The following is a 12,669-nucleotide window of genomic DNA, read 5'->3' on the forward strand; positions in this document are numbered from 1 at the left end:
TCCTTTTAGTGTATTTGGTTTTGCACAAAATTCAGTCGCACTCAGAATTCAAGTTCCGGGAATTACTTGTTCCCACGTATGCAAAGAGCGTTCCGAAAACGCCCAGGGAACCCATCTGGACGGAAGGTGTTTGTAGGCTTGTTTCTAGAACTCACCGCAACGCCAAAAGCACAACCAGGAAACATTATTTTCCTTCCACATTTGCTTTTGTCAACGAGAGAAGAAACCGTTTCTGGAAAAAATAAGAAAAGTGATATGGATAATAAACGGAAATCATAGTCTTCCCGCACAATTTCATCGTTTCTCCCTCGCTCTCGCTCTCACCCTCGCTCTCTCTGATCGATGAATCCCCAAACGCTAAGATTTTCGACCTCCGACACCGCCATTCCGTTCGAGAAGCGCCTCCGGTTGTTCCCAAGTTCCCGATTTCACGTTTTTCCGGTTTTTTTATGTAGCGATGTCGCGAAATCTCCCCATTTCATACGCAGCAAGCATGGAGTGGCCGCGATCAGGAACTGCAAAGATCTCGTCTCCTCGGTATCGCGGAGGATCGACCCCATCTCCCAGAGAGAGGTGGGAGCTCCCCGCGTCGGAAAGACAGTTGACATCGCGACGCTAGGGAACCTCTGTGTCGATATCGTTCTTAGTGTGCCCAGTCTCCCTCCAACTTCCGCCGATGAGAAACGCGCCTACATGGAGCAGCTCTCTGCGTCCCGTCCCGACAAGGTAATTGATCGACATACTTGTACGAGCTCTCTTTTTTCCTGTGAATCTGCCAGAATGTCTGCTTGTTCTCTCAGTTTTCATTTTCCTCTACTGTGGGCAGTCCGAGAACTGGCAAGACTTAGGACGAATCGTTTGATCGTTTTGTTTAATCTTGTTTAGGAGAAAAGCAACCCTGGAACAAATAAGAGCAAGCTTGCAATGGATCGTGGTTATTGCTTTTGCAGATTTTCCGGTTCCTGAGTTTGCTTGCTAGTGCAGAGAATCTTGAATTCTATACTGGATGAGGAAAGTTTCGAATCCGTAGGGATGAATGTGATTTTGGATTGATTGTCGCTTCTCTTATAACTCTGATGGTGTTTGATGAAATTTGGAGATTGGAGTGGTGATTGTGAACACGAAGGGGAAGTGTTTGTTTCGAGTCCCTGGAAATGTAGGAGAAATTTGTGTGCTTTGGGTATAACTGTCTTTCTCGATGCTTGTCTCTATACTCGTTGCATGTCTTCTTGTTTGTTGTATAAAGATTATATGAGGGTCTCCCCGTGTCTAATTTTCGTTGATGAAGCTGTTCCAAAATGGGTATCAATGTTTTAAACATTTCTTTGTGCTTAGTTCTTGTTATTTGCAGGGTATCAATGTTTTACATATTTCATTGTGCTTAGTTCTTGTTATTTGCGGAATTAGATGTTTCTTATTAGCCTATGCATAAGTACATGGTGTTTGCTTGATCTGCTTCCGCTCTTCATAGTGATGAAGGTGTTTTATGCCTCACTAACGTGTAGTTATTGTATGTAGAAATACTGGGAAGCGGGTGGCAATTGCAACTTGGCTATTGCCGCAGCACGAGTGGGGCTTAGGTGCCTGACGCTTGGTCTTGTGGGCGATGAAATTTATGGAAGGTTTCTTGTGGAGGTGCTCGGTGAAGAGGGTATCGGCATGGTGAAGATGAACGAAGATGCCGAAACTTCCGCCAGCAATGGAATATCATATGAAACACTTCGTTGCTGGGTTTTAGTGGATCCACTACAAAGGCATGGGTTTTGCAGGTAGGCTGGTTCCATTTTATTCACCTTCCTTCTGTATGTGTGGTCGTTATGCCTTGTACATGATTTTTTAACTTTTGATTGGATTTTCTTTCATAAAAATAGGTCTGACTGGATCTCTTCTTTTTGGTAGCATTCATGATTTTAGTAAGGAACCTGCATTTGGTTGGTTGACAATGCTTTCTGGACAAGTGAAGAAGGCCATTGGACAGTCAAAAATTTTATTCTGCAATGGTTATGCCTATGATGAACTTTCTCCCGACTTAATTCTTGCTGCACTTGAGTATGCAAGACATGTTGAGACGGCAGTGTTTTTTGATCCTGGTCCTCGAGGAAAGAAACTTTTCTGTGGTTCCCCTCAACAGCAGAGGGCACTTAAAATGTATCTAAAGATGAGTGATGTTCTTCTTTTAACTGCAGATGAGGTTTGTTACTTTTCTTTTTCACATGAATGTATACCATATTTCAACTCTTGTTTGACTATAGCTTAGAATCATAATAGAATAAGTGTTCTTTCTTCCAAATCCTGCATAATTTGCTTGCACATACCCTGTATTGTGCAGCCAAGAACAGAGATTTTTCCCTCAAAGATATTTGGTTATTACTCACAACAGATTCACATAGAATCACCATTGATTTCATCTCATAATGCCTTACCATTTCTACACATATCCGTTGCAATTCCAAAATGGGCATGTTTCTATATGTTGGATGGCGACGTTAATTCCTCTTCTTATGTAGTTTGGGTAAAGAAGTACCTTTACATTTTATCTGATGGAACCTAGTACTAAAAGGAGATTATCTGCCGACGGCTTGATCTTTAATTTCATGAGCAAGTCTATTCATCAGGCTGATTATTGATAAAGGAATAAACATGGATCTTCGACCTTGAAAGAGACCTTCTTTCGGTATCAGAAAAAAAGTGAAAATTGACATAAAACGGAGGTAGACAAGCGGAGTAGTTTTGGATAGAAATAACCAGATAAATAGCTAACCCTGTTATATAACTTAGAGACACATCTTTTCCTACTTCCTAGTGAGATTACTGCAACTATGTAATTTTATACATTGGACCAAACCATTTGAAGAAGCAAAAAAGGAGGAAAAGAAGAGAAACTAGGCATTCTAGAAAGAAGGAAGTATAAAAAAAAGTAACCTTTCTTTGTGTTTTCATTTTTAAATCCCCTTATACATGGCAGGGTTGATACTATATATATATATATATATATATATATATTGATTTTCAAGGACAATAATCCTTTACTTTTGGTTGCCATTAGTTGCAAAAATGTTGAACCTGCTTCTAAACATATTTGATCTTATGGCTTTACTTATTTAGCATTTTGGGAACTGGATCATGAATATCAGGTCAGTTTGGAGTCCTGGACTTATGTCTTGCATGGCGTGCCTTGATATCTAAAATTTGGCTATCAAGCTATATAGGATTGTTTTATTTCAAGGATTTTGATCTTTGAGGCATTTCGCTTTACAGGTCAAGGCATTTGTATGTTTAAAATAAGCACAGTCAGGGATCTTTTCCTATGTGAATGATGAATATAAACATTTTCTCCTTCAAAATTGTCTTTCTTTGCCAGTCTTCTAATGTAACTTTGTTTTTTGTAAGATAGGATAAATCTTGCCCATTAATTTCATTTGTCATTTTTTCGGTATATGGCAAGGGTTCCCATATACTGTGCTGCTGTGTGCGTTTCGTTGTTGATGATTAACAGCTTCTTCTGATGCATTTTATCATTATTCATCATCATATTCTAAATGGCTTCTCTTCCTACTGTTGGAGCCTAGTGGGGAGTGATGACAATTGCTTTCTCAGTATAAGCTATATATGCTTTCTCAGTATAACCTACGTATGCTATGATCCACATTCAACACTTTAATTGACATGCATTAAATTCCAGGCCGAGTCTCTGACTGGTGCTACAAACCCAATAAGGGCAGGACAAGAATTGATAAGAGAAAGCAGTCATACTAGATGGGTGATAATCAAAATGGGCTCCCGAGGATCTCTTTTGGTCACAAAGTCAAGTGTCTCCTATGCACCTGCTTTCAAGGTAACATTGGCATATGATTAATTTATTCAACCTCAACTATTTCAATAATTTTCTGATTATCTTTTGCCAGGTTGATGTTGTTGACACAGTTGGCTGTGGTGATAGTTTTACTGCTGCAGTTGCATTTGGCTTTCTACAGAACATCCCACCGATGAATACTCTTGTGCTTGCCAATGCAGTTGGTGGTGCAACTGCAATGGGTTGTGGAGCTGGTAGGAATGTTGCTAGCTTGGAGAAGGTAATAGAATTATTGAAAGCCTCAGATCTTAATCTTGAAAACTTTTTGGGGGAAAAGTTGGTCGAAGACGATTTGGAGACAGACTTGGTTATACTCTCGAAGAGCATTCCAAATGGTGTTGGAGATAAGATTAAGTGCGTCTCTGTGGAGAAGGTTGTTTGTGATCTTATGCCAAGGCTCCAGATTAAGCAAAAAGGAGCAATGGCGCCATTGTGATGAGAGGAGACTTACTTCTTCTTTGCTCAAGTAAGGAAAATGGTCAGTGGTGTAGTTTCATGTGATTTTGGTCGATCATGATGATAAGTCATCCTTTTCTGAATGGTCCAATATTGGGCTTCACATATTATTTTCCTTGACGAAGATGGGAAATTGCTCATTTTGTTGTTTTGCATCCCATAGTCAAGTGATTACATGCTTACTAAGCAAAAAGCTTCTGATGCCACTAGACGTGGCTGCACCTAGTCAATTAACATTTATTTAGAATACAGTAACAATACTCAGACTTGTATAAAATTATCCAAGTAGCATTTTTGTCAAGTTGTATTTTGGCTACGTTTTAGTCCATTGTAGGTGTGCCTTTAGCATTAAGGTTTTCTTGTGTATCGGGCATTTGAGTAGTTGCGATTTATCTACTCTTGAAAATTAACAAGATTGGATTGACTATGTAGCGTAGGTGTGATATGTGTTGGCTGGCCCAGCTTTGATCATCAATCTTGTAGTCGTGGTGTTTTTATTAGAAACTTGATGTGTGACCTTTTGGTATTGTAAAAATCAAACGAGATTCTTCTATATGAATTATGATTTATCTATTTTTGAAAAGTAACAAGATTTTGCTAGTTGTGGAATGACTACCTAGCATTGTTGATACATGCTTAAGAACCAGATATGTGATGGGCCTGATGGCTGGCCCAGGTTCAATCATCGATCTTTTTATCTTGGTGATTTGTTAGAAACTTAATATTTCATCTTTTGTTGTTTATCAAACAAGATTCTTCTTACATGAGCAGGTGGACATACGGAAACTAAAACCTTCTGATGGACTTTGTATTCACGCTTGATGGGATATACTGAATCGTTTGTAAGAGTTCTCCTTACATGACCAAGGCAGGTGCACTTCTCCCCTTTTCCCCCACCCCAGAGCAAAGGGGACGCCTGCTGTTAGGAAGAGATGATATTGCCTTGTCAAGGTAGACGATATTTGAACCTGTCTCCTAGAAGAGGTACGTGTGATGTCTCAGCAGCAGGCTAGAACCTCGTGGGGTTGTAACTTTGTTGCCTACATGCTGAGGAAACATGGTGCGTATTGCATATTCTGAGATCTCAAAATTATTGGTAAAAATCTGGGTATGAAAAACTAGGTACCGTTTCACATGAAATTTTTTAAAGCAAAAGTCGTGAGTTATATATATATATGTGTGTGTGTGTGTGAGAGAGAGTGAGTGAACGATTGCTGGTTATCTAAAGTCACCAAGCCATCTGACCTAAAGCAGAAAAGGAGCAAAATGTGTAAACTAATCTGTTAACTTTTTTTTTTTTCTCTTTTAACCGTCTATTATGTTGAATCGGATGGTGTAGATTAGATGGCTGAGTGATCACCATTCAAATTTTTTATACTTGTTTTCCTCTAAAATCACTCAGAACCATTCAAATTTTCTATACTTATTTTCCTCTAAAATCACTCAGAAAAGTGCAGAAAACTCTTTAATTAAAGGTACATTTCTTTTTTATTAGTTGCTAAATGATCTTGAATGTAGCTGATGCAGATTGGTTCTCTGTATCCTTTGGTCCAAGGTGTATGGATCCTAATATTGACGGTACTGCTTGAAACAACTCCAAGTGGCTAAAGAACTGTCGAATGGTGCAGCGTAGCCAATTGAATAAAGATTAACATTGATATATGTTCTCAATCTTATTTTAATTTATATTTTTATTTTCCTGGAACCGATGTTTGAATAATTTTTCAGAACTAGACTCTTTTGGTGTGTCTCTCCAACTCGAGGAAGTGTACTTGTTTCTGCTTATGTAAAGCATGATGCTCGTGAGACTTGAACAATTGCTGTTATCTTGAGACGGTGCATCTCACGATGTACTTTCCAATCACAAACTTAAGGCGTCACGATGTACTTTTCAATCACAAACTTAAGGATGAGACGGTCTTTTGATATTGAGTTTTCATGTTTAATTTAGAAGCAGAAACTGCCTACCCTTTCTTTGGATCAAGTGTTGTTTTGGGATTTGGATAGACATATGGTACATCTATCAATTAGAGTATTATACTACCACTTGTTTCTGTTCAGAAAAACTGACGACTGAGTTTTTATTGGCTCATCAGCCCAACTAGCTACCTTAATTCATCAGGTATGTGCTTTTGAGATGAAATATCCAAATATGTTTTCAAAACAGTCGGTCCACTCATTAAGAACATGGGACTGGTTACATGTAACTCTCTTAATTCTCTAGGTATATTTGCTAATAAATTCATTCTGAAAAACACTTTTGGCCTGACAATTTAAATATTAATCTAGTGTGATATAATCAAATGACTACACATTATATATATATATATATATAATTCATTAAATTACGTAAATGGATGAAGTATGGAGACTGTGTTGAATGATTGTAAATCACGATCACGTTGATTGATCGTTAAGGTGGAGTATGCTTGAATTCGGTTATAGATACAGTCAGTTAAAAACGAAACTGCATCAATGCAGCATAGAATGGAGTTCGAATATAATTGGGTTTACAATTTTATTCAGACTAAAAATGTGCCCAAAATTGAATTTAGACTTGGATGGAGAACTGTAGGTTTCATGGGTTCCATTTATTACGACAGATTCCTCAAGTTAGTTATAGCTGAGATTCACCGAATAAATGAAACTTCAAAAAAAAATTACACCTTATGAGAAAGAGATGCACCTAAAGTACTAAGTTTGGGTGTGGATGCAGTTTTCACTGACATATTTATTTACACCTTGAGATATCAAAAGGCCTACAAACTACACCTACCAAATTTGAAAATTTATGTGCTCAGATGCCTAAGCACCACTTTCTTTAAAAGATTTACCTTAGTTCTTACACAGTCATCCACTTTGAAAGTTTTTCCCGATAATTTTCTTAGAAATGTTTACAAATTTTCATGTTTGAGGTGAATGTGAAAATTTTACTCAAGTGGAGTTGTTAAGTGAATTTAAGGTAGTGTCCGGATGCAAGGCCAAAAGTAACATGGAAAGAAAAAAAAGTGAAAAAAAAATTGATTCTTCAAAGATTTTTTAGAAGAAAAAAGTTTCACCCAATTTAGATTTGAGACTTGTAAATTTTTCCAACCAATAAATTTGCTTGAAATTTACAATATAAGCCGAAAAAACATTTGATTCTTCAAAGGAGAGGCAAGGTTAAAAAAAAAAAATCAGAAAAAAAAGTTTCATTCGGAAAATAAAAGATTCCAACAACATCGCTTTGGAGTCCAAACCCGGTGCAACACATAAACCCGGTTCTTAAAACTCATTAAAGTTTTTTACTTTTTTCTGCATCTCAAATTTAAAATTTTTAAACAAAGATATATAAATAAAAATGTGCCTCAAAATAAAAAAATTAAGGACTTTTTGTAAAAAAAATAATTTTAAATTATTCTATCTTATAGACATCTATATTTTAGAAAAAATAAATGGCGAGTTTGGTTGAGGATCGTTTTTGATGAATGGTTAAAAGAAAAAAAAAAAAAACAAAGTGACGAGCATTTTCATCATATTATATTTGTTCATATTTTTTTATTTAAGTTTTTATGTCAACATTTCATCATGAACCCTCATGAGTGAGCTCACCCTTCACTCTCTCTTATATTTTAGTGAGTGAAATAATGTTTCTAAAAAAAAATTACTAATAGAATCCCAATGTTTTGACATTTTCTTCTCAATTTATTTTGTTTTTGTTGGAGATAAACCCAGTTACCGATTCGGATTTGATAAAGCAATTCGGTTTTGATCACGAAACAGATTCGGATGCAGCCATGCATTTATTTTCACAATGGAATCTGAATCGGATAAAGTATCCGAGTCGATTGCCCATAAGTACGGGAACCAAATCCAGTTCTAGAAAAACAAGGTTCGAATTGGGGTCTGAACCGAAATCCGACACACAAAATCCAAAAAGAAATCGATTGAAGGCTGAGTTTCTACTCAAATCCGATCCGAACCATTACCACATTCGGTTTCAAGTTCATGAGATCGTATACGTAAAACACGGGGAACACTTTTATAAACGCCATTTTTACCCTTCAAAATACGAAATTTCGAAAATAAAGTTTCGTCTCTCTTTCTCTATGCAGCTTGGAAGGTGTGAGGGCGAAAGTTTTATATATATTTTTAATACCCTTTCTCCATTTCTCTCTCTTCCTCAGATCGCTCTCTCTCTCCTCTCCCCCTCTGGGTGGGTGTGGGGTTGAAGAGGAAAACCCTCGGCTGCCCCTGCAATTCTCGCCTTCCATCCGATGCCCTTTCCTCCTTTCTCTCTTTCCCCGCACGTCCTCTGAAGAGGGAAGAAAAGGAAAAAAAAAACCCCAAAATTAGCGGGAAATTACTCAAGATTTGAGATCCTGCCATTCGTCTCCTTCCCTCCATCCTCCCTCTGCAAATCTTCGCCCGCCATCGCCTCCCCACCTACTCCTCCTTCGCGCTACCCTCAGGGGCGGAAGGCCTTGTGTCCTGGTTCTTGTTCCTTGTTAGGGTTTTGGAGGAAGCGGTTCGGAGGAGGGAGGCTTTTAGTTTAGCTGTTTCGCTTTTGATTCTGGCGTTTTTAGAGAGAAGAGTTTGAATATTTGGTGGGGTTTGGGAGTGAGTCAGGAGGTTCGCCACTGGAGGAATTAGGCATTTCTTCAGGGTCCTGAGGACCCCTTCTGCTGCCTTCTTAAGAGGTACAGTATGAATTGCTTGGTTTTCTTCTTCCTTGCTTTTTTGGTTATGATTTCGGTTGAAATGCTGTGGTTTTGCTCAAGTGTGAAGTTTAGGAGTTCTTGTGGTTCTTCGGCTATCGTCGTTTTTTTTTTTTATCGTTCTGTGATTGGTTTATGATACTGGAGTTTGTGGGCTGGTCTTTTGGTTGTTTGTTTGCCTTTTCTGAGCCTTTATGGTTTTCTCCTGATTCTCTTCCTGTTTGATTTTGTGTTTGTTTAGTGCTGGAAATCAGTGTGTATGTGGTGTTCGTCGGTTTGTTTTGCCTCTGCGGCTGAGAAACGGAAGCTTGAAAACTGTGATGGACGGTCTCTTGGTAGAGGAACTAGCTTTTCTGGCTATTCGTGGCTCTGCTATGAAGTTCATTAGATTGGGTAATTCTTGAAGGAAATTCGGAATCTGTGTGTTCTTTGTTTGTTGGTGAAGGGGAAGAAGGCGTTCGTTCTGTCTCTTAATGGCAAACCACGAATTGGCTCTTGGGCAGGCTCACAGCTTGGATCTGCGGCGAGCCCACACTCTAGGCCTTAGCCAAGCTCATGATTTGGCTCTGCGCCAGAGCCATGATCACAGCTTAGGCCTTGGGCACAGCCACAAGCATGAATTGGGTCTCAGCCAGAGCCATGCCCTCGCTCTTGCGGCACAGCCGCATGAACTAGATCTCTCGGACAACCATGGCCTTCATAGCCATGATCTTACCGTGGGAGAAAACCATGAAGTGGCTATGGACCACAATCAAGACATGGGTGTCAATGTTGGTCAGGAGTTGGTCATTGTTTCTGAGCAGCAGCAGCCAGTTGTGACTAGTCAGGCACTTGTTACACCCATTCGTCAGAACCGAGCACTCGTTGCTGACCCAGATCATGAGCTGACAGTAGGGCAGGAGTTTCCAGATGTGAAGAGTTGCCGAAGAGCCTTGAGAGATACTGCTATAGCGTTGCATTTTGAGATTCAGACCGTGAAGTCAGACAAAACAAGATTCACAGCTAAATGTGCTACTGAAGGTTGCCCTTGGCGAATTCATGCTGCAAAGCTTCCTGGTGTTCCTACTTTTACAATAAGAACCATTCATGCCCAACATACTTGTGGAGGCATTACACACTTGGGGCACCAGCAGGCTTCAGTTAGTTGGGTTGCCAGCTCCATGGAAGACCGTCTTCGAGAGAATCCAACTTATAAGCCAAAAGATATACTTGAAGACATTCATAGAATGCATGGTATCACATTGACGTACAAGCAAGCATGGCGTGGAAAGGAGCGTATAATGGCTTCTCTTCGTGGTTCATTTGAGGAAGGGTATCGACTTCTACCACAGTACTGTGACCAAATCAAGCGGACTAATCCTGGAAGTATTTCTTCAGTGTATGGTGCAGGTCCCGAGAACTGCTTTCAGCGCTTATTTATCTCATTTTTCGCTTCAATCTATGGTTTCATAAATGCTTGCCGTCCACTGCTTGGGCTCGACCGGACAGTGTTAAAGAGCAAATATCTTGGGACCTTGCTTCTTGCTACAGGATTTGATGGTGACGGTGCATTGTTTCCATTGGCATTTGGAGTTGTTGATGAGGAGAATGATGAGAACTGGATGTGGTTTTTGTCTGAACTTCATAATCTGCTTGAAATGAATACTGAAAACATGCCTAGGCTAACCATCTTGTCGGATCGGCAGAAAGGCATCGTGGATGGGGTTGAAGCAAACTTTCCCACTGCATTTCATGGGTTCTGTATGCGTCACCTCAGCGAAAGCTTCCGCAAAGAGTTCAACAATCCAATGCTGGTGAATCTTCTGTGGGAGGCTGCTTATGCGCTCACTGTAATTGAGTTTGAGGCCAAATTACTTGAAATAGAGGAAATATCTCAAGATGCAGCTTATTGGATCCGACGTGTTCCACCTCGGCTTTGGGCCACTGCTTATTTTGAAGGTACAAGGTTTGGACACCTAACAGCGAACCTCGTGGAATCCTTGAATACATGGGTTCATGAGGCATCTGGATTGCCAATTGTCCAGATGATGGAATCTATACGTAGGCAACTAATGACATGGTTTAATGAGAGAAGAGAAACTAGCATGCAATGGAACTCTATCCTCGTGCCATCTGCTGAAAGGCGTGTTGCAGATGCAATTGAACAGGCACGCAATTATCAAGTTCTTCGTGCTAATGAGGCAGAATTTGAAGTTATATCTCATGAAGGAACCAATATTGTAGATATCCGAAACCGTTGCTGTCTTTGTCGTGGCTGGCAGTTGTATGGTTTGCCTTGTTCACATGCTGTTGCAGCACTCATCTCTTGTAGGCAGAATGTTAATCGATTTACTGAGAGTTGTTTCACTGTCACAAATTATCGCAAGACCTACTCTCAGACAATCCACCCTGTCCCTGATAAAACATTGTGGAAGGAGTTGTCTGAGCATGCAGAAAATGGTGGAAATAAAATTGATGTTGTAATATCTCCACCAAAGTCTCTTCGGCCCCCAGGGCATCCAAGGAAGAAAAGAGTGCGTGTGGAGGATCGTGGTCGTGTAAAGCGAGTTGTCCACTGTAGCCGCTGCAATCAGACAGGGCATTTTAGAACAACATGCACTACGCCTATATAAATGTTCATTTTGAGTGGTAGCTAGATTATTGAGGCACCCGTATCTTCTTGTGAAAAATTTAGGGATCCTGTGTATCGAGACCTGCAGCCTTTTGTTGGAAATTAAGTTTTCGAGATCATTTTTTGCTTTGAGGTATATGGGGCTTATTATCTTGTAGGATATCTTAGTCTTTTTACACTTTTCTGCTGTGCAATCGCATGTTCTAGTTTTTCCTTCCATGTTCCCCGTTCTCTCTGTGATGTTATACAGCATGCTTGTAGAACTTTAGCTGTATCCCACTCTTCTTCTATGGATAGGTAAATAAGAAAAAAAAAATTGTATGTTGTGATGTTTTATCATGTATGTTCTTGTAATCACACTAACTTGTCCCTTGTTAATTAGCTTGTCTTTTACACAGCTCGGTCTTAAACAAATCCAATTTGAAAGGCACCAAGTGTGGCACCGTCTCTGCATCTTTTCTACATTTAAAGGTAATTACGATGGCAAAACTACAATGTCTGGTGAGTTACTCATAACCAGATGATATGCCATCCTTCTCAATTTTCTAAATTATTTCGAGGCCTTTGGACTAAGGAAGACAAGAATACCATCAAAAGCTATTGATGATGGATGAGGGTAAGAATTTTAATCTACTCAGACATGTACAAGCGGCTAATTCATGTAAGTGCCAGAATTGCTAACCTGGGGTGTCTGGTTAACGCCATCTCCTGCTCTTAGGCACCTCAGCAGGTTGAGTGCCATTAGTTTTCTATCTGGTAATTGGATTCGTTTACTTTGTATAGTCTTCTTCCTTGACCAAATATATATATGTCTGTAGAAGGTACAAGATCGCTTCGACCCATCAGACCTTGTCTTATCAGGTTTGTTGATTAATTTTGACCCTCAGCAGCAAGATGAACGATTACTATACTTGCACTTGTGCAACAGCCCCTAATAATTGTTCATGACTTACCTGCTGGCCTTTTACTTCATATCTGCCATCTATAATCTTTTGCTATCAATGCAGATCTGTATTTCTGAACTTGAAGGCCCCTTCAGTAAGGTGTTTAAC

The 12,669-nt window shown here is 39.5% G+C and overlaps 2 protein-coding genes across 4 annotated transcripts; both read left to right on the forward strand.

Annotated features, from left to right (window-relative positions):
• The first annotated feature begins 263 nt into the window (after positions 1-263).
• On the forward strand, positions 264-6,059 carry LOC116265580 (uncharacterized). 3 transcript variants are annotated; one of them, XR_004175148.2, is made up of 7 exons: positions 264-726; positions 1,519-1,769; positions 1,900-2,191; positions 3,683-3,835; positions 3,906-4,319; positions 5,081-5,369; positions 5,828-6,059. XR_004175148.2 is itself a non-coding variant. In XM_031646297.2 (6 exons), the coding sequence occupies exons 1-5, from the start codon at positions 343-345 to the stop codon at positions 4,287-4,289; spliced, it is 1,464 nt and encodes a 487-aa protein (XP_031502157.1). In that variant the 5' UTR covers positions 264-342; the 3' UTR covers positions 4,290-4,319; positions 5,081-6,059. The 3 variants fall into 3 exon arrangements, 1 of the variants encoding a protein (XP_031502157.1); XR_004175149.2 differs by having other exon boundaries at positions 5,837-6,059; XM_031646297.2 differs by having other exon boundaries at positions 5,081-6,059.
• Positions 6,060-8,447: 2,388 nt separating this feature from the next.
• On the forward strand, positions 8,448-11,974 carry LOC116260356 (uncharacterized). The gene is made up of 2 exons (XM_031638643.2): positions 8,448-8,988; positions 9,248-11,974. Exon 2 carries the CDS (start codon positions 9,480-9,482, stop codon positions 11,616-11,618), a length of 2,139 nt encoding a protein of 712 aa, XP_031494503.1. The 5' UTR covers positions 8,448-8,988; positions 9,248-9,479; the 3' UTR covers positions 11,619-11,974.
• Positions 11,975-12,669: the final 695 nt, after the last annotated feature.

Source organism: Nymphaea colorata, chromosome 1 (assembly GCF_008831285.2).
Source record: "Nymphaea colorata isolate Beijing-Zhang1983 chromosome 1, ASM883128v2, whole genome shotgun sequence".
In the NCBI taxonomy this organism is placed as follows: domain Eukaryota; kingdom Viridiplantae; phylum Streptophyta; class Magnoliopsida; order Nymphaeales; family Nymphaeaceae; genus Nymphaea; species Nymphaea colorata.